This window comes from Phacochoerus africanus, chromosome 2, assembly GCF_016906955.1.
Source record: "Phacochoerus africanus isolate WHEZ1 chromosome 2, ROS_Pafr_v1, whole genome shotgun sequence".
NCBI lineage: Eukaryota > Metazoa > Chordata > Mammalia > Artiodactyla > Suidae > Phacochoerus > Phacochoerus africanus.
This window is the reverse complement of record NC_062545.1, coordinates 57,321,084-57,348,047: the sequence shown is the minus strand read 5'-3', so window position 1 is coordinate 57,348,047 and position 26,964 is coordinate 57,321,084. Positions and strand designations below refer to the sequence as shown.

Genomic DNA, 26,964 nt, shown 5'->3' with positions numbered 1-26,964 from the left:
ACCTCTGGGAGAAAAAATGACTTCAAAGGGGATGGGGGAAAGGGCATTGTGGAAAAACAAATCACTGGACTGACCAATGGGCTCATAAGAGAATAGGTGGGAGATAAGAGTTTGGTGACAATGTCTTTTGCTGTGGGGCTGACTTCTCTCATTCTCCAAGAAGAGAAGATTTGAGTTGCTCCTGGGGAGATTTTTTTTTTTTTTTTTTTGACTGAGGCATGAGAAAGGAATTTCCTGGGCCAGGGAGCAAACCCAAGCCACAGCAGTGACAGCACCAGATCCTTAACCTGCTAGACCATCAGGAAACTCCTGGGGAGGAGATTTTTGACAGTTGAGTTATTTGGGGAGGCTTCGCTTTAGGCAAATAAGGGATTTCAGGAACTCCAGTGCCTTTAGCTCAAAACAATTTTTATACTCTGGTGGCTTATTCTAGACCCCTTCACTGTCCCCACACTGATGCCCTCTGGGGAGTCTCTTTCTGGAGTGAGCTTCCTAAAGTGTAAATCTGATCATGTTGGTCTCCCTTTAACATCCTCATGACTCTCGGAGTAAAATCCAGATTTGCCAGCATCCTATTCATCAACTAGCCTGTTACCTCTCCATCAACTAGTTTATTCAATGTTATGGCTCACATCACATGCTACAGTGTACTTGCATGTATATATGTGAGACAGACAATAAACAAATAGACAACATGGCCAACATAAAATAAAAAGAATGGCTTTGTATAGTGATGTACTTTGAAGAAGACACAGGGAGGTTAGGGAGTGATGGGGCCTGATTGAGGTGAGAGGAGATAAAATTGCCACTGGGCTGAGTGGGAAGAAGAGCCTGGGGTGCCTGGGGAAAGCCGGCCAGGCAGAGGAGGGAGTGAGTCTAGACCCGAAGGTGAGGAAGCAGAGGGTCAGTGTGCCTGCAGGGTAAGGAACTGGTAGGGAAGATGAAACAGGCATGGAATGAGAGGGTAGCCCGCTGAGGGCCTTTTGGGGGAAGAAGGCAGTTGGATTTCATTCTTAATGCTGCGGGCAGCCCCTGGACTGTGTACAGGCTTTTCTTGTTGTTAAACTACATTCCCAAATCTCTTCCTGGAATGACCTTTCCCTCATTCATCTCTTTCATGCTTCCTCCTTTAAGACTCAGATGTTCAGAGTTCCCATCGTAGCTCAGCGGTAACGAACTCAACTGGTATCCGTGAGGATGCGGGTTTGATCCCTGGCCTTCATCAGTGGGTTAAGGATCTGGTGTTGCTGTGGTGGAGGCTGCAGATGCAGCTTGGATCCTGAGTTGCTGTGGCTGTGGTGTAGCCAGCAGCTGTAGCTCCGATTTGATCCCCTAGCCTGGGAACTTCCATACGCCAAGGGTGCGGCTTCAAACACACACACACACACACACACCCACACACACCCACACACTCAGATGTTATTTCTCCAGGGACACTTCTCGCTTGAACCCATGATACCTAGACAGCAGTGCATTGGAGTTGTCAGTTTTTCTTGTCTATTTTCCTCTCTAATCACTAAGGAATGAATCTTGCCTTTGTGTCTGCAGCCCCTAGCTAAGCCCTGTCAAACAGAACACTTGGCCGACTGGCAGACATTCAGGGTGAAACGGGAACAAACTGCCCTCTTGTAAATTTCACCTCATTCCAGCAACTTCCTCCAAACCCTGCCAGAACTTTTAAAGAGTCCTTTCTGGGGTCCCATCTCTAGTCCCACAGTCTTGTGTAGTTCCTTTCTGATTTCCCTTTTTTAAAAAAATAAAGTGCCAGCCCTTTTGTTGCCCTTTTCAAAGCAGTGCTTCTCCTTCATCCTCTTTCTTTCACTTTTTTCGGGTTGTTCTTATCAAACTTGAGCAGGTGGATGATGCCCAGGGAAGTGTGATGGGGTGGGGGACCCTCTGCAGGAGGCCAGCTTCCTTTCTTGATGGAAGCTCCCTGCTTCCCCTCCCAGAGTGTAACGAGATCCTCTAGGGTTTCAGAAGCAGGGGTATTTGAGAGAAAGTGGGAGAGGATTAGAGGGAAGTTTTTGTCAGCGGGCTTTTCCTTCCTTCCTTCTTTTTTTCTTTTTTTTTATAATGATTTTTATTTTTTTCCATTATAGCTGCTTTACAGTGTTCTGTCAATTTTCTACTGTATCTTTCTTTCTTGCTTTTTTAGGGCCACAGCTGTGGCATATGGAATTTCCCAGACTAGGAGTTGAATTGGAGCTGCGGCTTGGATTGCAACGCCAGATCCTTAACCCACTGAGTGAGGCCAGGGATAGAACCTGCATCCTCATGGATACTAGTTGGGTTCGTAACCTGCTGAGCCACCACAGGGACTCCCTCAGCGGGATTTTCTGTTGTAAGAAACCTCCCCTAATCAATGGCAATGGCCTACAAATTTTTTTGACTGTGAGTCCCCAATAAAAAATACACTTATGGAGTTCCCACAGTGACACAGATCTGGTGCTGTCTCTTCTGGGGGTGAGGGTTCCATCCGTGGCCCGGCACAGTGGGTTAAGGACCCAGCATTGCCACAGCTGTAGTGGAGATCCCAGCTGTGGCTTGGGTTCGATTCCTGGCCCAGGAACTTCCATATGTCTTGGGGGCAGCCAAAAAAAAGTTATATTGTGCACCAGAACCCATCTATGTATAAGTCAGTTTAAAAGTTTCATAGAACAGAAGAAAGGGTGGGGGAAAAAATGTAATTGTAATGTATACATGTAAGGATAACCTGGCCCCCTTGCTGTACAGTGGGAAAATAAAAAAAATAATAATAAAAAAAGTTTCATAGCATGATTTACTCTTATCATACATCACTCACTCTGATATTTTCTAGTCCCTTCTTTTGTCTTTGGTGCCATTTAGTGTCAGCTCATGGGTAGCTAAGGCCCTAGGTGAGGGCTCTAGCACATACCAGCCTTGTGACCTTGGGCAATTCCTTCCCCCATGTTCTTTGAGTGTACAACAGACTTGTACCTCCTCATTGGTTGGTAAAGTTTGTAGAAATGTCTAGTGAGTCCCTGGCACACAGTGTGTTTCTTCCCATGCCAGCTAAATCTGATCAAATGCACCTGCAAGGGTGTAAGGGGTCTCTACAGAGTTGATGGGACTCTTGCTGATCCAACCCACCATTTCGCAGCTGTTTACGCTTGGTGGCTCATGCTTGAATTTGGCAGGGAGCAGGAAACACTTCCAGCTGTATGTATACGTTATAGCTGTGGGTGTTCTTCGCTTCCCAGCCACCCTGTGTGTGTAACATGCATATATACTCCCTCCCCTTTTCCCAGTATCTCATCCCCTCCCCACTATCCCAGGAGGAGGAGATCTAACCTCCAGGGCAACGGCATCATGCTACATAGAGATTTGCAGACCCTGCTGGAGAGAAGTTAAAATCTGCACCCACATCTAGTATGAATTCGGAAGAAATAAAGACATTTATAAGCACTTATGTAGTTTTGCTTTTATTTCTGTTGCCTTGGGAGACTGACCTGAGAAAACATTTGTAAGGTTGATGTCAGAGAAGGTTTTGCCTATGTTCTCTTCTAGAAGTTGGATGGTGTCTGATGTTAAGTCTTTAAGCCATTTTGAATTTATTTTTGTGCATGGTGTGAGGGTGTGTTCCAGTTTCATTGATTTACATGTGGCTGTCCAGGTTTCCCGGCACCACGTGCTGAAAAGACTAGTTTTGGGTTTTATACTTAATGTGGAGTTTTGCTTTCATTGACTGGAAGCAGTGTTACACTCAGAATACATGGGCTTTGGATGGGCCTACCCTCAGTATGAAAGTCAGTTGACCTTCCTGAGCCTGAGTTTCTTCACCTATGAAATGGGGCAGATAATATCTACTCCGGAAGGGGTGTGGATGGGATGAGGTGTGTAGGGTGCTTGGCACATAGAAGACACCTTTCTGTGTGGCTGCTTTGAGTTTTCATTGCATGCATGTTTTCCTGACCCATGCCAGGAGTTGCTACATTTGGGCTTCCCTCTCTTGGAGAGCCTCCTCCCCTCCACCCACCTCAACCCCATCCAAATACTGCACTGTTTCAAATCTACATTTAAAGCAGCAATCCACAGAGTTCCCGTGGTGGCGCAGTGGTTAACGAATCCGACTAGGAACCATGAGGTTGCGGGTTCGGTCCCTGGCCTTGCTCAGTGGGTTGGGGATCCAGCGTTGCTGTGAGCTGTGGTGTAGGTTGCAGATACGGCTTGGATCCCACGTTGCTGTGACTCTGGTGTAGGCCGGTGGCTACAGCTCTGATTGGACCCCTAGCCTGGGAACCTCCATATGCTGCGGGTGCAGCTCAAGAAAAGGCAAAAAGACAAAAAAAAAAAAAAAGCAGCAATCCACTGGCTTCCTCCCCACAGCCCACAGGCATTTCTCCCCTGCTGTGCAGGGACCTAACACGTGCTGTTTGGGAGGTTATTACTGAGCAACTATAGTTCTTTAGTTTTCCATTCTTGCCCTTGAGATTAGGTTTTCAAAAACAACTGTATTGAGGTGTAAATGACATAGTTTAAATTATACCCATTTGATTAATTTTGACATGTGCATTCAGCTGTGAAACCATCACCACAATCAAGATCAACCTCTCCATCACCTCCAAAATTTTTCTTACACCTCACCTCTTAGTAGTTCCTCCCTCTGACCCTTCTGTACTACTTCTTCCATGTCCCAGGCAACCACCGGTCTGCTATTTGTCACTGTAGATTAGTTTGTAGTTTTTATTTAAATTTTTTTCAACTTTTGAAAAGTATTGTTGATGTACAATGTTGTGTCAATTTCTGCTGTACAGCAAAGTGACCCAATCATGTATATATGTATACACACGAACATTTTTCTCATGTTATTTTCCTCACGTTCTATTGCAAGAGATTGGATGTAGTTCTCTGTGCCACTGTAGTAGGACCTCATTGTTTATCCATTCTAAATGTAATCGTTTGAATCTACTAAACTCAAACTCCCTGTTCATGACACTCTCTCCCCCTCCCGCTTGGCAACCACAAGTCTGTTTTCTATGTCTGGGAGTCTGTTTCTGTTCTGTAGTTAGGTTCATCTATTGCCATATTTTAGATTCCACATGTAAGTGATATACGGTATTTTTTTTTTCTCTTTCTGACCCCACTTAGTATGCGGTCTCTAGTTGCCTCCATGTTGCTACAAATGGCATTATTTCATCCTTTTTTATGGCTGAGTAGTATTCTATTGTGTATATATACCACATCTTCTTAATCCATTCATCTGTTGATGGAAGTTTTTAGTTTTTAGAGCTTTATGAAAATGAAATTGTAGAGTATGTCCTTTTTCAATTGGCTTCTTTCACTCAGTACAATAATTTTAGATTCATCCAAGTTATGTGTATCAGTCCTTTATTTTTTTCATTGGTGAGATGCACCACAATTTGTTTATCTATTTACCTGTCAGTGGTTTCCAGTTTTTGACTATTACAAATAAAATTGTTATGAGCCTTTGTGTACATATATGCTTTCATTTTGGGGGGTTAAGTACCTAGCAGTGGTATGGTTGGGACAATATAATGAATATCCCTTTAACTTCTTCTTTTTTTTTTTTTGGTCTTTTTGCCTTTTCTAGGGCTGCTCCCACAGCATATGGAGGTTCCCAGGCTAGGGGTCAAATCGGAGCTGTAGCCACCAGCCTATGCCACAGCCACAGCCACAGCAACGCAGGATCCTAGCCGCATCTGGGACCTACACCACAGCTCATGGAAACGCCAGATCCTTAACCCATTGAGCAAGGCCAGGGACCAAACCTGCAACCTCATGGTTCCTAGTCAGATTCATTAACCACTGTGCCATGATGGGAACTCCATCCCTTTAACTTCTTAAGGAACCACTACCAGACTGTTTTCCAAAATTGTTTTACCACTTTACATTTACATAAGCCTGGTAAGAGAGTTCTAGTACCTCTTCATTAACACTTGTTACTGCCTCTCTTGTTAATTTTAGACATCTTAGTTGAGGATGTAATATTTTCTCATTTTGGTTTTGATTTACATTTTCCTAATGATTATGATGTGTTGAGCATCTTTTCATGTGCTTATTTACCTTCCATCAATCATCTTGGACAAATTGTTCAAATTTTTGCTTAAAATTTGTTCAAATTATGGAGTTCCTACTGTGTTGCAGTGGGATTGGTGGTGTCTTGGGAGTGCTGGGACGCAGGTTTGGTTCCTAGCCCAGCACAGTAGGTTAAGGATCCAGGGTTGCCATAGCTGTGGCTTAGGTCGAAATTACAGCTTGGATCTGGTCCTTGGACTGGGAACTCTATATGCCATGGGTGGCCAATAAATAAATAAATACGTAAGTAAATAAATCAAATAAAATTTGTTCAAAATAAAATTTTTTAAAAATTGGGTTTTGTTTTCTTCATAGTGAGTTTTTAAATTTTTTTATATATTCTGGATACAAATCCTTTATTGGATATATGATATGCAAATATTTCTCACAGTCTGTGGCTTATTTATCTTTTTTTTTTTTTTTGGTCTTTTTGTCCTTTTAGGGCCATACCCGTGGCATATGGAGGTTCCCAGGCTAGGGGTCTAATCGGAGCTGTTGCTGCCGGCCTATGCCACAGCCACAGCAACACCAGATCTGAGCCACGTCTGTGACCTACACCACAGCTCATGGCAACGCCAGATCCTTAACCCACTGAGCAAGGCCAGGGATCGAACTCGAAACCTCATGGTTCTTAGTCAGATTCATTTCCGCTGTGCCATGACGGGAACTCCCTTATCTTTTTTTATTATCATTATTTTAATGGTGTCATTTGAAGAGCAGAAGTTCATTTATTTTTTGTCCATGCCCATGTCCTATGGAAGTTCCTGGGCTAGGGATTGATCCTGACCCACAGCAGTGACATTGTCAGATCCTTAACCACTAGGCCACTAGGGAACTCCAGAAGTTTTTCTTTTAATAAAGTCCAACTTATCAATTTTGGGGGAAGAATATTAGATATTATTCGTATCTAATAAATCTCTGCCTAACCTAATGTCATATTTTCCCCTAGAAGTTAGAGTTTCAGGCTTTGTATAGGACTATAATCTATTTTGAATTTTTTTTTTTTTTTTTTGCATGGTGAGACTGGATTAAAATTGTTTTAGGGAGAGTTCCCCTTGTGGCTCAGCAGTAACAAACCTGACTGGTGTCTTTGAGGATGCGGGTTTGATCCCTGGCCTCACTTAGTGGGTTAAAGATCTGGCGTTGCCATGACTTGTGATGTAGGTCACAGACTCTGCTCTGATCCCAAGTTGCTCTGGCTGTGGTGTAGGCTGGCAGCTGCAACTCTCATTCGACCCCTAGCCTGGGAACTTCCATACGCCGCAGGTGCAGCCCTAAAAAGCAAAAAAAAAAAAAAAAAATTCTTTTGGGCTGGGGCATTTGGATGTCCAATTGTTGTAATACTATTTGGTGAAAATGCCTATCCATTCTCTTTGCATCTTTGTCAAAACTCAGTTGTCCGTGTATGTATAGGTTTTATTTCGGGACTGCCTATTCAAATAGTGGTCTATTTGCCTATCTTTGTGCCAATACCACATTGTCTAGACTGGATTTTAAAGGTTTCTCCAAGACAGAAACCATGTTTTACATATCTTTGTCCAACCAACATTTGCCAGTCATTTACTTTGAATATATTAACCAGTATATTTGTTATATTGGGGAAAAAAACCAACAGAAACCTTAAGACAGTCATTTACAAAGAAAATGCAGGACTGTTGAATATTTTGAAATATTTATATTTAACACATAAAGGCAAAAAATATCAAAAAGTTTTCAGGGAGCTTGTGTATCTTTGAAATTTAACTTAAATTTAAACTTGAATTCAACTTTAATCTCTGAGCTTTGGAAATGAAAACATAAAACAGTGTGTCGTTTGTTGTCTCTTAATCCTCTCATTTCTGTCTTTCATGACTCCTATACATTAAATGTTTGTTTTTGTTCTTTTTCAAAAGGAATTTTAATTATATTGAATGTGAATGTATTTTCTTTTTAAAATTAAAACCCAGGAGTTCCCATTGTGGCTAAGCTGTTTAAGGACCCGACACTGTCTCTGTGAGGATGCAGGTTTGAACCCTGGCCTCGCTCAGTGGGATTCAGATCTGGCGTGGCTGCAAAGCTGTGGTGTAGGTCAGAGATGTGGTTCAGATCTGGTGTTGCTGTGGCATATTTGACCCCTGGCCTTGGAACTTCCATATACTGCAGGTGTGGCCATAAGAAGGAAAAAAACCTAAAACCCAAATCCTTTTAATGATTCCCCTAAATCCTTACCCCACCCTTTTTGCTGTTTGCTTTGCATCCTCCTGGACCCCTTTCTAATGCATTTTTGCACATATTTAATATTTTCTACTAGTTTGCAATTCTTACTCTTTTTTAATAATGATTTTTTTTCCAATTATAGCTGGTTTACAGTATTCTGTCAGTTTTCTACTGTATAGCAAGGTGACCCAATCACACTACATGTATACATTTTTTTTCTCACATTATCATGCTCTATCACAAGTGACTAGATATAGTTCCCAGTGCTACACAGCAGGATCTCCTTGCTTAACCATTCCAAAGGCAATAGTTTGCATCTGTTAACCCCAAATTCCCAGTCCATCTCACTCCTTCCCCCTCCCCCTTTGCAAAAAATATGGAACGCTTCATGAATTTGCGTGTCATCCTTGCACAGGGGCCATGCTAATCTTCTCTCTGTTGTTCCAATTTTAGTATATGTGCTGCTGCAGCAAGCACCAGTTCTTATTCTTATAACTTGAAAATTTGACACAAAACGGTACTTTTCTTTCTTGCTTTTTTTGGGCCACACTTGCGGCATATGGAAGTTCCCAGGCTAGAGGTTGAATCTGAGCTGCAGCTGCCAGTCTATGCCACAGCCACAGCAACGTAGAATCCAGGCCAAGTCCCTGACCTACACCACAGCTCACAGCAATGCCAGATCCTTAACCCACTAATCAAAGCCAGGGACTGAACCCCTGTCCTCATGGATACTAGTCTGGTTCGTTACCGCTAAGCTAAGCATAGGAACTCCGTAGATTGTACTTTTCTAACTAGAGCTTTAGCATTTCTTTATCTACTTTTTGGTAACCTCTCCTTCACTAATTGCTTATGTTTACATTGTCCGAAATTTTAGTTTCTGATTTTTTTGGGGGTGTGGGTACACTCACGGTATGTGAAAGTTCCTGGGCCAGGATTGAACCTGAGCCACAGCAGTGACAACACTGGATCCTTAACCTACTAGGCCACCAGGGATCTCTTCTAGTTTCTGATTTTTTAGAAATGAGTAGTTCCAGTTGTGGCTCAGTGAGTTAAGAATCCAACTAGTATTCATGAGGACGCGGGTTCAATCCCTGGCCTCACTTAGTGGGATAACGATCTGGAGTTTCCACAAGCTGCATTGTAAGCTGCAGAGGCGGCTCAGATCTGGTGTTGCTGTGGTGTAGGCCAGCAGCTGCAGCTCTGATTTGACCTCTAGTCTGGGAACTTCCATGTGCCGCAATTGTGGCCCTAAAAAGGAAAAAAAAAAAATGTAATGAATACTTATTTTTTTGGCTGTGTCTGGAGGCATGCAGATGTTCCCAGGCCAAGAATTGAACCTATGCCACAATAATGACCTGAGCAACAGCAGTTGCAATGCTGGATGATTAACCTGCTAAGCCACCAGGGAAGTCCAACAAGTATTTATTTTAAATTATTTGGTTTTGATAAAATTTGTCTTCCATTGTTAATTGCCTTGCACATACCTATGCTCCTATAGTCTATACCTGGAAGATAGTCTAGTGCATGTGAAGGTTGGGTTTGGGTGGGTGAGCAGTGGTGCACAGAGATTATTTGCTGGGCTCTTCTCACTGCGATTCTCCAAATAATGACCCTGTTGGTTGTCTTCATGTCTGTTCCTGTTTGAGCTTCCCGTTCTACCAACAGAACCCTACGATTCATAGTCAGGGGCTGCAGGTTCTCCCTTCAGTCTGACCTTTGTGCTTCTTGGGGATTTCTCAGCAATTTGTTAATTAAGAGTTCTCTTTTTGGTTTCTAGCTCAGTATCTGTGTTTATTTGTTCATCTTTATATTTATTGTTCGTACCTTTTCTGTTATATTTAGGGCTTCAGTATGGAAAGGGAAGACCGTGACCTGTTATTAGACTGATATTTTTGACCCTGGAAGTCCTGTTTTCTTTCTCAGTTTGTGAACTGCTTTTGCTGAGATTGACTTGAATGACAATGCTGTGAGTGTAGCACTGATGAAGGAGAAAGCTGGTGATCTTTCAGATGGTTTACTTCCACATCACTGTGTCTCATATCATCAGCAATTTACTGAACTACGTTGAATGGGAAAAGTGTGGGTAGGATGGGGGTCAAGTGCTTATAGTGGAATAGTGTTTGTGCACATCTATACATACTTACTTTTTCTTTATTCACTTACTGTTTTACCTGAAGTTTATGTTTCCCTGGACCTTTTTCAAATTCAAACATCGAAATATTATATATAGTAAGTGAAATTTGCCAAGATACCAAATAGCAACCTCTATTTTAGATCATTGTAGAGCTTTGGAAAAAATTGTTAATTACAATAGGGAGATAAAGTATTTCTTTCCAGTCTCTATGGGATTATGCTTAGATCAAGACCAGGGACTGAGAAAGATGTAAGGAGGTATAGCTCAGAAGGAAACAGGAAAGAAATTTAGAAAAATGTATGTATAGTTCTGTATGTGCCTATATTCTACCTTTTTTCTTAAAACGTTGGTTTCTTTTCTTGATCTTTCTCCAAGTTTCATACTAGGTCTTTTAGTTTTCTTTACTTATTTTGGCAGTCATGAAGCCTTTTTTTTTTTTTAAATTGAGATGTATTTCACATGCCATAGTATTTGCCTTTTAAAGTATACAGATCAGGGATTCTAGTATATTCACAAAGGTATGCAGTCATCGTCATTATTTAATTCCAGAACATTTTTATCACCCCAAAGAAAACACACACCTGTTAACAGTCACTTCCCATTTTCCCCTCCCTCTAGCCCCTGGCAACCACTAGAGTTGTCTAGTTTCTATTTGTCCACCTCCTGTCTTTATGGATTTGTCTATTCTGGACATTTTATGTAAATGGAATAAAATAATATGTGACCTTTTGTGTCTGTCTTCTTTCTTTCTTTCTTTCTTTCTTTCTTTTTTTTTTGTCTTTTTGCCTTTACTTGAGCCTCTCCCTCAGCATATGGAGGTTCCCAGGCTAGGGGTCTAATTGGAGCTGTAGCCACCAGCCTACGCCAGAACCACAGCAACGCGGAATCTGAGCTGTGTCTGCGACCTACACCACAGCTCACGGCAACGCCAGATCCTTAACCCACTGAGCAAGGCCAGGGATCGAACCTGCAACCTCATGGTTCTTAGATTCATTAACCACTGTGCCATATGGGAACTCCCTGTCTTTTTTCATTTAGCATAACTTTTTCGATGTTCATCTATGTTGTGCCATGAATCAGTAATTCCTTCCTTTTTAATTGTTGGATAATAGTCCATTATATGGATATACCTCATGTTGTTAATCCATCTGTTAGTTGATGGCTATTGGATTGTTCCTACTTTTTGGCTATTATGAATAATGCTGCCGTGAACATTTCATATGCAAGTTTTTGCTTGGACATATGCTGTCATTTCTTTATTCCTAGGAATGGAATTTCTGGGTTATATGGTGCCTCAATGTTTAACCTTTCAAGGAACTGCCAAACTATATTCCAAAGCACACCATTTTATATCGTCACTAACAGTGTATGAGGGTTCCAAAGTCTCTACATCCTCACCAACACTCGTTATTGTCTGTTTTAGCCATCCTAGTGCGTATGAAGTGGCATCTCATAGTGGTTTTCATATACACTTCCTTAATTACTAATGATATCAAGCATCTTCTCATACGTTTATCAGCCATTTATGTGTCTGGAGAAATGTCTATTTAAATCTTTTGCCCATTTTTAAAAACCGAGTTATCTTTTTCCTGTTGAATTATAAGAGTTCCTTGTATATTTTGAATACTAGGCCCTTATCACATATGATTTGCAAATGTTTTCTTTTGTAGGTTGTCTTCACTTTTTTTTTTTCAGCCAAGCCCATGGCATATGGAAGTTCCTGGGCCAGAGATCAAAGCTGAGGCACAGCAGTTACAATGCCAAATACTTGGCTGTTAGGCCACCATGGAACTCCCATGTCTCCACTTTTTTGATGATGTCTTTCAAAGTACCGAAGTCTAGTTTATTTTTTTCTGTGGTTTCTTGTGTTTTTGGTGTCATAGCTGAGAAACCATTGCCTAGTCCAAGGTCAAAAAGATTTATACCTGTATTTCCTTCTAAGAATTTTATTGTTTTGGCTCTTAAGTTTAGTTGTTTCATCCATTCTGAGTTAATTTTTGTATGTGGTGTGGAATAAGAGTTGAACGTCATTCTTTTGCTTGTGAATATCCATTTGTCCCAGTACCAGTTGCTGAATGAGTCTCATTTTTAATAATTATTTTAGGTCCTTATTCTCATTGAATTATCATAACAGCCCTATGAGATTTAACTGTCATTATCAACTCCATTTTATGGGTTTTGATAGTGAGTCTCAAAAGCTAAGCATCTTGTCCAAGGTCTCATAGCTCAAACCTCATATCTTGCTGACTTCAGAGCTCTAATATTTAACCACTAGGTGACATTTTCTTTGAATCTGTGAAATGTACACACTCTTGGTCAAGTAGCAACAATACTCAGAAATTAAGTGGTTTTCTAGGACCAAAGAACATTGTGGAACTAACACTATAAGGTTCAATAACAAAGAAAAGAGAGCCCTGCAGGGTTTTGAGCTTTTCTACCAATCCCTACTTTTATCCAGTAATACCTAATCCCTCTAGGACCCTTGGCAAGGGATTTTAAGACTGCCTTTTTTTTTTTTTTTTTTTTTTTTTTAAACCAGGGACTAGACTAATGCTGACTTTCAGAGCTTTCTGTGATGATAACGATGTGTATGTCAGCTCTGTCCAGTACATCAGCCCCTTACCAGTTGTGGCTATGAACACTAGAAGGAACTGACTTTTTTTTGATACCAGTAAAACATACAAAACAGGAAATTTACAATTTTGGGGAGTTCCCTGATGGCCTAGTGCTTAGGACTTGGTGCTTTCGCCACTGTGGCCTAGGTTCCATCCCTGGTCTGGGAACTGAGATCCCACATCAAGCTGCTGTACCAGGCAGGCAAAAGAAAAATAAATATATATATTTTTATTTATATATGTATATATTTAACCCTTTTAAGGATACTGTTCAGTGACAATAAATTCATTCACACTGTTGTGCAACCATCACCACCATCCATCTCCAGCACTTTTTCATCTTCCCCACCTGAAATTCTGTACCCATTAAACACTAACTCTCCCCGCCCCCCCTCCAGTCCCTGGAACCCTTCATTCTATTCTCTGTGCCTATGAATTTGACTACACTAGGAACCTCATATGAGGAGGAAATGAATTTTTGATTTTCATTAATTTGATTTTACATAGATAATGTATGGCTAGCCGCTGTCTTGCTGGATAGTGCAGGCCATGCGCCAGGGTGGGCTGGGCAGAGGTGTGCCTTTCACAAGGTGTATCTGCTCCCTGGCACAGTCTGGGTCCATGGTGTCTGGTGTGTACTTATTTTCCAGCCTTTGTGGTAGGTGAGAGCCCTGGCTGGGAGAGGGAGAGATGTCTCCTGAGATCCTTTGCCATTTTCTTGTGTTGAATTGTAAGTGTTCTTCTTACATTCTGCATAGCAGACTCTTATCACATATATGATTTGCCAAGGTTTTCTCCCATTCTGTGGGTTGTCTTTGCTTTGTTGATGGTATCCTTTGAAGCACCAAATTTTAAAATTTTGATGAAATCCCAAATTGTTTCTTTGAGGTGTAACTCAAACAACCATCTCTTGGTGCAGAGGCTGAAGGGCCTTGCTTTCTCTGGAACACTGAGTCTGGATCCTTCCCCCACCCCCATGGTGGGCTCCAGGAAACCTCTACTCTTCAACCCCAGAGCCCCTACTCTGGATAGGGAATTGGCCCGGTTTTCTGGCCCTCCAGGATGCTGTGAGACGGCATGAAGCAGTATTTTTCAGGGTTTGGCACCTACAAAAAGCTGGCCCCCTCAACAATCTGGGTGAGGAATTAGCACCGTCCATGTCTGTCAACGTAGCATTATCTGTGGATCATAAATCCCATCACAGGTGGAAGTGGAATTGGGCTCTTTAACCGACGTGACAGTGTCTCACCCTCCCTGTTCTGTGGCTTTTCCAGTTCTGGACTTCAGCGACCCCTTCAGCACAGAGGTGAAGCCCAGGATCCTGCTCATGGGGCTGAGGAGGAGCGGCAAGTCATCCATCCAGAAAGTTGTCTTTCATAAGATGTCTCCCAACGAAACCCTCTTCTTGGAGAGCACGAACAAGATCTGCCGGGAGGACGTTTCCAACAGCTCCTTTGTAAATTTTCAGATTTGGGACTTCCCAGGACAGATTGACTTTTTTGACCCTACCTTTGACTATGAGATGATCTTCCGGGGAACAGGAGCCCTGATATTTGTCATAGACTCCCAGGTAAGGCTCAGTCTCCAGGCCGTGGCCGGGGGTGGGGGTGGGGGTGGGGGCGGGGTGGAGACCTTACAGCCCCGCCATAGGCCCCCCCCCCCCCAGAAAAAACAAGCTCTACCGAGATCCTTTTGGTTTGTTTTTTACAGTCAGGAATAGGCCTTAAAACCAGCCTAGCATTTCTCAGTTGAGGCTCTCAGGCTTTGCAAAAGGGAAAAGACTCCCTTCATGCCCAACAAGCCATGTTAGGGGACTGTGTGGTCTCAGCAAACCATGAGGAAACATTCTAGATTGAGGGGACTACCGTGCAGGCCAGTGACAGCAACCATGTGTCCTCACCTCGTCCCTACCCTGTATTCTTGGCAGACATCTAAAAAAGATCACAGATTCTCTGCAACAAAAATGCACATATATCTACATTTCAAAATGGTTTTATTTCCTAGGAAGATAAAGTTGTAGGTATGAACATTTTTCTTCTGAATCAAACTGCTGTAGCTATTACTAGTATATCATTGATTAAGATGGCATGACTATTGTGTATTTTACAGGTAACTACATATAAAAAGTAAAATTTGAGATAAATGTATATTTTTTTCCCACTTGATTCATGTATCTGTGCTTGAATAAGACAGAATTTTGCATCAATTCTATTTTTGCTTGTTGTTTATATAGCTCTAAGTACTGAGAAGCCTTGTTCACAGAAGTAGGTGGATATGGGGTGAGTTTGGCTACAGCATTCACTCAATTATCTACACTCCTTCCAAGTTAGAGCCCCTAAATTACTCAGTATTCTATCACAAAAAATTATTTTTAGTAGTTTATCAGTAGATATCCCGATTGTGTCCTCCTTTACCTTTGCTGAAAGAAAAGAATTAGGAGCCCCTTGACTGGCAAAGAGCCTTATTACCAGGTGTTAGAATTGCCCACTTTGTCAGTAGTCAGACCAGCCTTCTGAATGGTCTCTTTGGTACCCTGTTTTTTTTTGTTTTTGTTTTCGTTTTTTTTGTCTTTTTGCCTTTTCTAGGGCCGCTTCTGCGGCACATGGAGGTTCCCAGGCTAGGGGTCGAATTGGAGCCGTACACCAGAGCCACAGCAACTCGAGATCCGAGCTGAGTCTGAGACCTACACCACAGCTCACGGCAACGCCGGATCCTTAACCCACTGAGCGAGGCCAGGGACCGACCCCACAACCTCATGGCTCCTAGTTGGATTTGTTAACCACTGCACCATGACGGGAACTCCTACCCTGGGTTTTTTAATACCCTGTGCCTTTCTCCTTTGAAGTGGGAGCAGGGCTGGTGGTTTGAGGGGAGGAAGGGAAGGGAAGCAGCAGGACTGCAGGTGCATCTCTGGCAGGTCAATCTTAGGACAAGGGCACAGGTATCAGGCATCAGGCCTGGACATTAACGCTTTACAAACTCTCCATGTCCTGGCACTCTCAGAAAGTGTCCCTGGGAGTTCCTGTTGTGGCTCAGTGGTAACAAACCCAACTAGTATCCATGAGGATGTGGATTAGATCCCTGGTACTGCTCAGTAGGTTAGGGATCTGGCGTTGCCATGAGCTGTGGTGTAGGTTGCAGACGTGGCTTGGATCTGGCATTGCTGTGGCTGTGATGTAGCCTATGGCTACAGTTCCGATTTGACCTCTAGCCTGGGAACTTCCATATGCTGCAGATATGGCCTTATAAAGAAAAAAATTAAATAAAAAAAAAAAGTGGAGTTCCCGTCGTGGCGCAGTGGTTAACGAATCCGACTAGGAACCATGAGGTTGCGGGTTCCGTCCCTGCCCTTGCTCAGTGGGTTAAGGGTCCAGCGTTGCCGTGAGCTGTGGTGTAGGTTGCAGACGCAGCTCGGATCCCGCGTTGCTGTGGCTCTGGCGTAGGCCGGTGGCTGTAGCTCCGATTCAACCCCTAGCCTGGTAACCTCCATATGCCGCGGGAGCGGCCCAAGAAATAGCAACAACAACAACAAAAAAGACAAAAAGACAAAAAAAAAAGTGTTCCTGATGTGTGGCCCAGCTGGAAGGCCCTCCCAAGGGCTCTCTTTTGCAGCTGTTGGGGAAGGAAAAGCAACAATCCTACAGGAATGTGCTAAATCAACTTTAAGCTTGGTTCTTGAAGTTTCCCTGAAACTGTGGATCAACTGGCATTAGGAAAAGCTAGGAAGACTATTAGTAATAATGACTCTGAGCCCACGCTTGGAAAACCATTCTTGGAGAAGATGACTCATGCCTGAGAGCATCATAAATTCATTCACGGAACAAGGTGCCTATTTAATATAATAATGAAATTTTTAACTAAGCCTTTTAGTTCTGATCGACTGCCCTGTGAATTTGTTGTGGAGTTGTGGGAACGTAGCCATGTGGTTAGAAGGAATTCTTTCTTTTCTGGTGAGGGGAGGCTTTAAATGCCAATGCCTGATTCATAAGCAAACGTGCCTCTCCTCCTGCGGGCTCATCCAGAAACACAGGCTTGCAGCAGCACCTGCGTCAGATCCAGGCCTTGCTGTGAGTTGCACTTTCCCGGCTGTCCCGCTTGTACTGACCTGTTTTCTGGCGCATCTGTGGCTTTGGCAGTAGCCCCTGCCTTCCTGCCTCAGGTCAGCCAGCACCATAAATCAGGGAGCTTGGAGCCCAAGGGGAACAGGCTGGGTGTGAACAAGCCGCTGGTCGGGAGGGGAGGCTCCAGGAACTTCACGCTCCTCTGTCTCATCCAAGTTTCCTTTGCTCCCTGAGTCATGAGGCCGCTGTTTCTGTAGCTATTGAACTAGGCAGCAACAGTAGTAGCCTTACCCCTGGGTAAGTCGATTCCAACCCTGACTCATTAAGATAGTGGCTTATTTAATACTTTAATACCACGTTATGTGTACATAGCAATTTACATTTAAGGAATTCAAATTGCCAGTGCAACTCTCAGGTGCTGGTAATATGGCTTTAATGTGGCTAAAATAGACATACTTGCCTTTTTTTTTTTTTTTTCCTAGAACATGCAGAAGTTCTAGGGCTAGAGATTGAACCCACACCATAGCAGTGACAGTGCCAGGTCCTTAACCCACTGAGCCACGAGGGAACTCCATACTTTAAAAAATTGTAATCATAGACAACGTAAGTTAGTGGCTTTATCATTCTATTCAGTTTATTTATTTTATTTTTCATTTTTTGACTGCACCTGTGGCATGTGGAAGTTCCTGGGCCAGGGGTCAAAGCCATGCCACAGTAGCAACCCAAGCTGTTGCAGTGACAGTGCGTTAAACCACTTAACCAGGATCCTTAACCCACTGCATCACAAGAGAATGCCATACTTGCCTGTTTTTAAATTGTAGCTGTAATTTGTTTTATTTTTAAAATTTATTTTATTCGAATTCAAGCCACAGCTGCAGCCTACACCATAGTTACAGGCAATGCTGGATCCTTCACCCACTGCAGCACAGTGGGAACTTCTATTTGGTTTTAATTTTACCTGAAAACAAAACGTGGACCTTCCATTGGTGTTGGTAAATGTGTTGTTTTATTTGGTTTCTTGGTTCGTTGTGTTTTATTTTGGCCATGGGGCAGAGAAAGGCGTAAGAGTAAGAACTAGATCATTTTAAGTTACACTTTTATTATTTATTTATTTATTTATTTATTTTTTGGTGGTTTTTTTTTTTTTTTTTTTGCTATTTCTTGGGCTGCTCCCGCGGCATATGGAGGTTCCCAGGCTAGGGGTTGAATCGGAGCTGCAGCCACCGGCCTACGCCAGAGCCACAGCAACGCGGGATCCGAGCTGCGTCTGCAACCTACACCACAGCTCATGGCAACGCCGGACCCTTAACCCACTGAGCAAGGGCAGGGACGGAACCCGCAACCTCATGGTTCCTAGTTGGATTCGTAAGTTACACTTTTAAAAAAGTAGGGGAGTTCCTGTCGTGGCGCAGTGGTTAACGAATCCGACTAGGAACCATGAGGTTGCGGGTTCCGTCCCTGCCCTTGCTCAGTGGGTTAACCATCCGGCGTTGCCGGGAGCTGTGGTATGGGTCGCAGACATGGCTCGGATCCCGCGTTGCTGTGGCTCTGGCGTAGGCCGGTGGCTACGGCTCTGATGCGACCCCTAGCTTGGGAACCTCCATATGCCTCAGGAGCGGCCCAAGAAATGGCAAAAAGACAAAAAAAAAAAGTAGGAAAAGAAGTTCCTATTGTGCCCCAAACGGTTGTGAACCTGACTAGTATTCATGAGGATGCAGGTTTATCCTGGCCTAGCTCAGTGGGTTAAGGACCTGGAGCTGCCATGAGCTGTGGTGTAGGTCGAAGATGCGGCTCCAATTCAACCCCTAGCCTGGAAGCTTCCGTATGCTGTGGATGTGGGTCTAAAAAGACAAAAAATTTAAAAAAAAAAAAGTAGGAAAAGACATTGAGAGTTCTCATTTACTCAAAATAAGGAATCGTTAAATAAGGAATTTCAGAGTCTAATATACTTTTCTATTGCAAGCAGACTGTAAAAATCACATTTGTGGGTATCTTTCCTTGATATGATTTTGAGCAGTAAACAAAACCAAACTTGAGGGAAGTGTCTTGGCAGCTCTCGAATGTCACTGCCTGTATTTCCAAGCAGTGCTCTGTTCGTCTGACACCTCATATTTTTATTTTTCGCTTGTGCATTCCTCACAATCACAGGACTGCCAGATAAATATATCACCAAGGAGAAAATGTATCCTCACAGAATGTTGCAAAATAAAGAGAATGAAAGCACCAGGAATGGTTTCCCGTGAGCTACGTGTGTGACACCGCCAGCCCCCCGGCACAGCCTACAGAATGTGCCACATCTCCAGGGCCATCCTCAGCCCCCCCAAAGCCATTTCACACATGCTAGGATCCAAAAGAAGAGTGTCAGCTTGACCCACATTGGTGATGGTGACTTGCCTATAAGTCCTAGACCTAATTTTCGAATAGAAACAAAGTATCATAGTTTTACTTTTTTTTTTGTCTTTTGTCTTTTGTCTCTTTTGTTGTTGTTGTTGTTGCTATTTCTTGGGCCGCTCCCGCGGCATATGGAGGTTCCCAGGCCAGGGGTTGAATCGGAGCTGTAGCCACCGGCCTATGCCAGAGCCACAGCAACGCGGGATCTGAGCCACGTCTGCGACCTACACCACAGCTCATGGCAACGCCGGACCCTTAACCCACTGAGCAAGGGCAGGGACGGAACCCGCAACCTCATGGTTCCTAGTCGGATTCGTTAACCACTGCGCCACGACGGGAACTCCCATAGTTTTACTTTTTAAAATTTGTTATAGAGGATGATAAACACAGTAGGAAAAAAAATTCGCAGTTCCTTTGCTCTAATACATCATACTTCTTTTTGATGTCATTTTTAGCCCTTGTAGAGCTGTGCTAGGTTATCAGTTTGTTGGTAATCAGACCGTTTTATATGCTTGGCAGGAAAGTTTAGAGGAGCGATTTCTAATTTGTGCTACTCTCTTGACCTTGGCTAGTTTTGCTCACAGACATGTGCTCTTAACCTTTCTCCTCAGTTAGAGGCAGAAGTAATAGGACTTTTTGAAGTGTAATTTACATACAATAAAATGCACTCATTTTAAGTGAGTGACCTTCTAACCATCTCACCATCAAGGTAGAGAATGCTTTTTCTTTTCTTTCTTTTTTCTTTTTTGGTCTTTTTAGGGCACACCTGTGGCATATGGAAGTTCCTGGGCTAGGGAATTGGAGCTACAGCTGTAGGCCTATACTACAGCTGCAGCAATATGGAATCCGAGCCACATTTGTGTCCTACACAGCAGCTTGCGGCAATGCCAGATCCTTAATCCACTGATTGAGGCCAGGGATCAAACGCGCATCCTCATGAATGCTAGTGTTCTTAACCCACTGAGCCACAATGGGAACTCCAACGTAGAGTATATTCCTACCACTCTGAAAGCTTCCTTTGTGTCCTTTCTCTGATGTGATGTGCTTTCTGTCACTGTAGGGTAGTTTCCCTTTTCTAGAATTTCTATATGTGAAATTGTACAGCAATGACTTTAATTTTTACATGAGATATTGTAAGGTATTCAAAAAGTTCCACAGGAGTTCCCTGGTGGCTCAGCAGGTCAAGGATCTCGTGTTGTCACTGCTGTGGCTTGGGTTTGATCCCTGGCCCAGGAATTGCATGCCATGGGCACAGCCAAAACAACAAAAAAAAGTGCTGCAAATTATCAATTATCAATCTAGAATTTTCCTGAAGGATGAGAAAAACTCTGCTCTTTTCCCTCACTTCATAGTTTCCTATTAGTATCTTTAATAATTTGATTTATCCAAAGACTAGGGATATAGTTTTATTCATTTGGTTTGGGGAATATGAGAATGCCAAGAAGACATCCCCTGTTTTATTGGCTTTCTGTATTTGTCCAGATTTGGAGTCAGAAAAAGGGGTGAAAAGCCCTTTACATTTTGTCCTGAAAATCCCTTTCCCTTTGTTGCTATAAAAACAAAACCCATTCACATCCTTTGAATGGCAGCAATGAAGAGACTCAACAATACTGGGTGTTGGTGAGAGTCTGGAGCCTCATGGACTCTAACACATTATCCAGTCAAGTTCAAGATGCTCATTACTATGACCCGACAAGCCTGCCTTCAGGATAAGCCCTAAGAAACTCGCAAACAGGCACAGAGATGTGTGCGTGAGGCTGTCCCCACTATCACTGTCAGAACTAGCACATAGCTGGAAACATTCTGAATGTCCATCATCTGGCAACTAAATGATAAATTATAGACCATCCACACAATGGAATTTTATAGAGCTGTTAATAGGAATTATACTCTAGAGTTATGTGCTTCAGCAAAGGCGAATCTCACTGAGGTTGTGTGAGTGAAGAAGGCAAACTGTAATACACCTGCAAGCCGATATTTCTGTAAATTTTAGAACAATGTAAGTGAATTCTGTGTGTTGCTTAGGGACACATGTATGTAGTCATGTATAAAGAAGTAGGTAAGTGATAATAAATTCTGAGTCAGGGTAGGGGTTACCTCTGGAGTGGTGGAGGTGGAGTGATGGAGTGGGCCTGGAAGATGGGGAGAAACACAGGGCTTCAGTGTCTAATATTTGATTCCTTTTTTTTTTTCTCGTCTTTTTGCCTTTTCTAGGGCCGCACCTTCAGCATATGGAGGTTCCCAGGCCAGGGGTCTAATCGGAGCTATAGCTGCCAAGCCTACGCCACAGCTACAGCAACTTGGGATCCGAGCTGTGTCTGCAACCTACACCACAGCTCACGGCAATGCTGGATCCTTAACCCACTGAGCGAGGCCAGGGATCGAACCTGTGTCCTCATGGATGCTAGTCAGATGCGTTTCTGCTGCACCACGATGGGAACTCCCAGATGGTAAATATTTAAGGCTTTGTGAACCGTGCTGTCTGAGGAATTTCCATAGAGGAAAGCCACTCAACTCTGCCATTGTCCCTAAAAGCAGCCATAGGTAATTTACAAACAAGTGAGGGGAACTGTGATTCAATAACATTTTACTTACAAACAGTAGGTGAACCCAGTTTGACCTGAGGGCATGGTTTGCTGACCTCTGCTCTAGACCAGTGGTTCTTAAGGTTTTTCCGCCTGGCTCCTTCCCCATCCTCCCAGTGACCCATATCATGTTTTCATCTCTAATTGTTCATTACAGTTCACTAAGAGACTTGAAATCTGGGAGGAACAGTATCCAAGGGAAGGTCCTGGGTGGTGTGGGGTCATTTTCAATTCATAAAATTGCAACTCAGGGAGTTCCCTGGTGGCCTAGTGGTTAGAACTTGGCCCTTTCACCACTGCGACCCGGGTACAATTCCTGGTCTGGGAACCAAGATCCCACATCAAGCCAGTGCACACCAAGGCCAAAACAAAAAACAAACCAAAAAGCCCACCCACTGCAACTCTGATCTTTATGGCTGTCATCAAGCTAAATTGTAACTGTATTATTCTGTCCTTTCCTTCTCATTTCTTTGTTAATGAAACTGAAGTTTTCAGTCTTGATTTCTATGGAACCAGCTTTTATTTGGACTTTTGCAAAATATTTTGGGGGGTTGTGTCCATATGGTTTTTAGATTAAGTGTGTCTGGAAGATAAAAATGGTACCTATGAGGTGAAGTGATGGATTGGTCAATTAGTCTGACTGGGAGGAATCCTTTCACAATGGATACATACATCAAACATTATGTTGTGGAGTTCTCTGGTGGCTTAGTGGGTTAAGGATCCAGCATTGTCACTACTGTGGCTTAAGTCACTGCTGTGGCACAGGTTTGAGCCCTGGCCCAGGAACTTATGCATCCCATGGGCATGACTTAAAAAAAAAAAGCCAAACCAAAAAACCCGTTATGTTGTACCCTTTAACCTTAAATACAGGCATTGTTTGTCAATCATACCTCTGTAAAGCTGGGGGAAAAAGACTGTGTGGAAGGCAGCTTGGAAGGTTCCAGAAGCAAAGCGGCCTCCCTGACAGGAGTGTGGTTTGTTCCTAGGATGATTACATGGAGGCCCTGGCCAGGCTCCACCTCACAGTGACCAGGGCCTACAAAGTGAACACCGACATCAACTTTGAGGTATTTATACACAAAGTGGACGGTCTGTCAGATGACCACAAAATTGAAACCCAAAGAGATATTCACCAGAGGGCAAACGATGACCTTGCAGATGCTGGATTAGAAAAAATTCACCTCAGGTGAGAACAGAAACCCTTCAGGGATGGCAGGGGGCCAGAGTTGTCATGAGTGGTTTGGCTTGGGCAGTAACTTACCTGTGTGCCCTGTTTTGTTTGTAGACATTGGGGTAGTATTGGGGAAAAGCAAGCTTTGCATGGCCAACTCCAATCTTTGGGGAAGGTGGTGGGATTTAAAAAAATCCTTTTAGGAGTTCCCTAGTGGCTCAGTGGGTTAAGGATCCCATGTTGTCACTGCTGTGGCTTGGGTTGAATCCCTGGCCTGGGAGCTTTCACATGCCACAGGCCTGGCCAAAAAAAAAAAAAAAAAAAGAAAAAAGAAAAAAGAAAAAAGATCTTTTTTGACCAGAGGTCAAAAGCTAAAGTTCTCCTTGTATGAAAAACAACAGAAAACCCATGAACTTAATCCAGGAAGTTAATTGGTGTGGAGTTTACTATTATAGACAGTATCTATAATCATAAGTAAAGGAGAGCTCTGAAAATAATTCGAATAGAAATAAATACTCACAGAGGAAAGCCACTTTTCTATAATTTTTCTAGGGTGGTATGTCTATGCATCATTCCTTTTGCAAATTGGAAAAATGAAAAGATTAGATGCTTCAGTATTAATGATTTAACTGTGATTAACCTGAGCTTATCTGGTGTGGATTTGCTTGCAGAAAATAAGGAAGCTGATGTGGGCACATGTAGCTGCATTTTTTTTTTTTTTTTTGTCTTTTTAAGGCTACACCCACAACATATGGAAGTTCCCAGTCTAGGGGTCCAATCGGACTGTAGCTGCTGGCCTACGCCACAGCCACAGCAATGAGGGATCCGAGCCACGTCTGCAGCCTACACCACAGCTCACAGTGACACCGGATCCCTAACCCACTGAATAAGGCCAAGAATCGAACTAGAAACCTCATGGTTCCTAGTCGGATTCATTTCCACTGCGCCACAGTGGGAACTCCTGTAGCTGCATTTTTAAGTCTTCTGGTCCAGCCAGTCAGCAGATGAGAATGGGCACAGTGCTTGTTTTGGGAGAGTTGGGAGGAATGGCTTGTTGTTGTTTTTTTTTTTTTTTTTTTTTTGGCCAAGGTTGTTTTGAATTCTGAAGGGGACTAGAATGTGTGTGTAAGAACTGTAGTAAACACAGATACCGGTATTAGGACATAGCCTAGACAGTCTGTTCCTCGGTCAAAGGTAAAAGGTGATGAAATATTGTTTCATTTTTCAGCTTTTATCTGACAAGCATATATGACCATTCAATATTTGAAGCTTTTAGCAAAGTGGTTCAGAAACTGATTCCACAGCTCCCCACTCTGGAGAATTTGCTAAACATCTTTATCTCGGTAAGTAAATAATACTGTCCTGTTAGAATCATTTGCAGAATTTAAGAGTGAAAACAATCTTTTTTTTTTTTTTCTTTTTTGGCTGCCCCACGGCATATGGAATTCTTGGGCTGGGGATCAAATCTGAGCCATAGCTGCCGGATCCTTTAACCCACTGTGCTGGGCCATGGATTGAATCTTGCCTCCTGGTGCTGCAGAGATGCCGCCAATCCCATTGTGCCACAATGGGAACTCCAAAAGAACTATCTTATTTCTACTTGCTCTTGCAGCATTTCAAAGTTGCTGGAATATTACTTTTGAAGCTTGCTCCTACACAGTTGGTTTAGGTCCTTTCAGATGTAACTCCCCCAAAGATTCTTGTGCTTCACTGGTATAATCGGAATGTTTATTCAAGTTGAGGCAATTATTTAATGGTAATAGAGCTCTACCAGAGGTAGGGAGCATAAACGTTGATTTTGGCTGTAAGAGATATACTGTTGCGTTTTTAAAAATAAGTTTAGCCCTGTGAATGATGTGTTGGCTAGCTACGTCCTAAAAACCACCAGCAGCAGGCTCCACTATTTAGAGTTAAGGCAGACCTTTGGTTGTTTTCACATGGATTCTCATTGCACAATTTGGAGTTGGTTTAGATTTTTTAAAATCCATTTTTATTTTATTTAATTAATTTATTTTTTGCTTTTTAGGGCCACACCTGAGGCATATGGAAGTTCCCAGGCTAGGGGTTGAATCGGAGCTGCAGCTGCCAGCTACGCCATAGCCCCAGCAACCCAGGATCCGAGCCATGTCTGTGACCTACACCATAGCTCAGGGCAACGCCAGATCCTTAACCCACTGAGCGAGGCCAGGGATTGAACCCCGCAACCTCATGCTTCCTTGTCGGATTCGTTTCCGCTGTGCCACAATGGAAACTCCCGTTTTTATTTTAAAATGAGTAAAATTCATGTTTTTACTAGGCCTTTTTCCTAATTGCAGGTACAACTCTGAGAGTCCGGAAATGCCATCTAATTTGTTTACCTAAAGTGAATAATTCATGATAATCCCAGTTTTCATTTCTTGTGCAAGTCCATTATAAAGACGTTTCTGACAGTGAGGTTTAAATCATAATAAAACGGAACAGCCTAGACTCGCTTGTATTTTACACTGAGGATGGCATATAATTTTATGTAACCATGATGTGCCCTGAAATCAGCTGTCCCTTTAAGGCAGCATCTTCTTTTTGTTTCAGAATTCTGGAATTGAAAAGGCGTTTCTCTTTGATGTGGTCAGTAAAATTTATATTGCAACAGATAGTACCCCCGTGGATATGCAAACCTATGAGCTGTGCTGTGATATGATCGATGTGGTTATTGACATTTCTTGTATTTATGGGTAAGTAAAACATTCTGAAAGGCTACGGTAGAGCCGTACTTCTCTCCCATAACCTTTGAGACATTTGCACTTCTTTATGTGATCTTAATGCTTTTATTTGAAATGACTGAGATCTACAAATACACTATTTAGTATAGCATAAATATAACAAAAAATTATTGAGTAAATACCTGGTATTTTGCTAATAATTTTGTTGCCTACATTGTATCAGTAAATTCTCCATTATTCCATGAGGTGGGAATTGCTACCCCACATTTTACAGATGGGGAGATTGAGGTTCAGAGTGGTTACATTTCTAACCCCTGCTCACACTGTCAGTAAAGGATGGAATTAGTATTTGAATTCAAGTCTGATTCCTGGTTCCTCTACTGAAAGATCTGTCATTATATCATAATGTCATATACACTTGAGGGAAAGTACTAGAGTCCTTGTATTCTGCATAAATATCTCATGTTAATCATGGTTCTGTTATCTTCATTACAAGATATAACTGCTAAGTTGTTGCTTTTTCCAATATACATTTTTTTTTAATCTTTTTTTCAGGAGGTTCCCAGGCTAGGGGTCCAATTGGAGCTGCAGCCACTGGCCAATGCCAGATCCGAGCCACACCTGCGACTTACACCACAGCTCTCGGCAACGCCGGATCCTTAACCGACTGAGCAAGGCCAGGGATCGAACCTGCAACCTCACGGTTCCTAGTTGGATTCATTCTGCTGCACCGTGACAGGAACTCCTCAATATACTTTAGATTATCTTCTACTGTGGGCAGCAGAGAGCTATAAAACTAAGCAAACATTACTTGATTATTATGGTCTTACCTTCTTAGAAAGCAGAACTTCTTGTACATTCAAAATAATATAAAATGGGGAGTTCCCATTGTGGCTTAGCAGTAGTGAACCCGACTAGTATCCATGAGGATGCAGGTTCAATCCCTGGCCCCATGCAGTGGGTTAAGGATCCAGCATTGCCGTGAGCTGTGGTGTAGGTTGCAGACACGGCTTGGATCTTGCGTTGCTGTGGCTCTGGTGTAGGCTGGCAGCTGC

At 42.9% G+C, this 26,964-nt stretch overlaps 1 protein-coding gene and 1 non-coding gene across 2 annotated transcripts in view; one reads left to right on the top strand and one right to left on the bottom strand.

Annotated features, from left to right (window-relative positions):
- RRAGD (Ras related GTP binding D) overlaps nucleotides 1–26,964 on the top strand; it is a 50,819-nt gene that overhangs the window by 8,145 nt on the left and 15,710 nt on the right. Inside the window, exons 2-5 of the mRNA XM_047761037.1 lie at nucleotides 14,277–14,572; nucleotides 23,026–23,225; nucleotides 24,439–24,553; nucleotides 25,779–25,921. Of these exons, the coding sequence (XP_047616993.1) occupies nucleotides 14,277–14,572; nucleotides 23,026–23,225; nucleotides 24,439–24,553; nucleotides 25,779–25,921 (754 nt within the window). The remainder of the gene's footprint in view (nucleotides 1–14,276; nucleotides 14,573–23,025; nucleotides 23,226–24,438; nucleotides 24,554–25,778; nucleotides 25,922–26,964) is intronic.
- On the bottom strand, nucleotides 8,624–8,730 carry LOC125121823 (U6 spliceosomal RNA). The gene has a single exon (XR_007133674.1). It is a non-coding gene; the product is annotated as a U6 spliceosomal RNA (small nuclear RNA).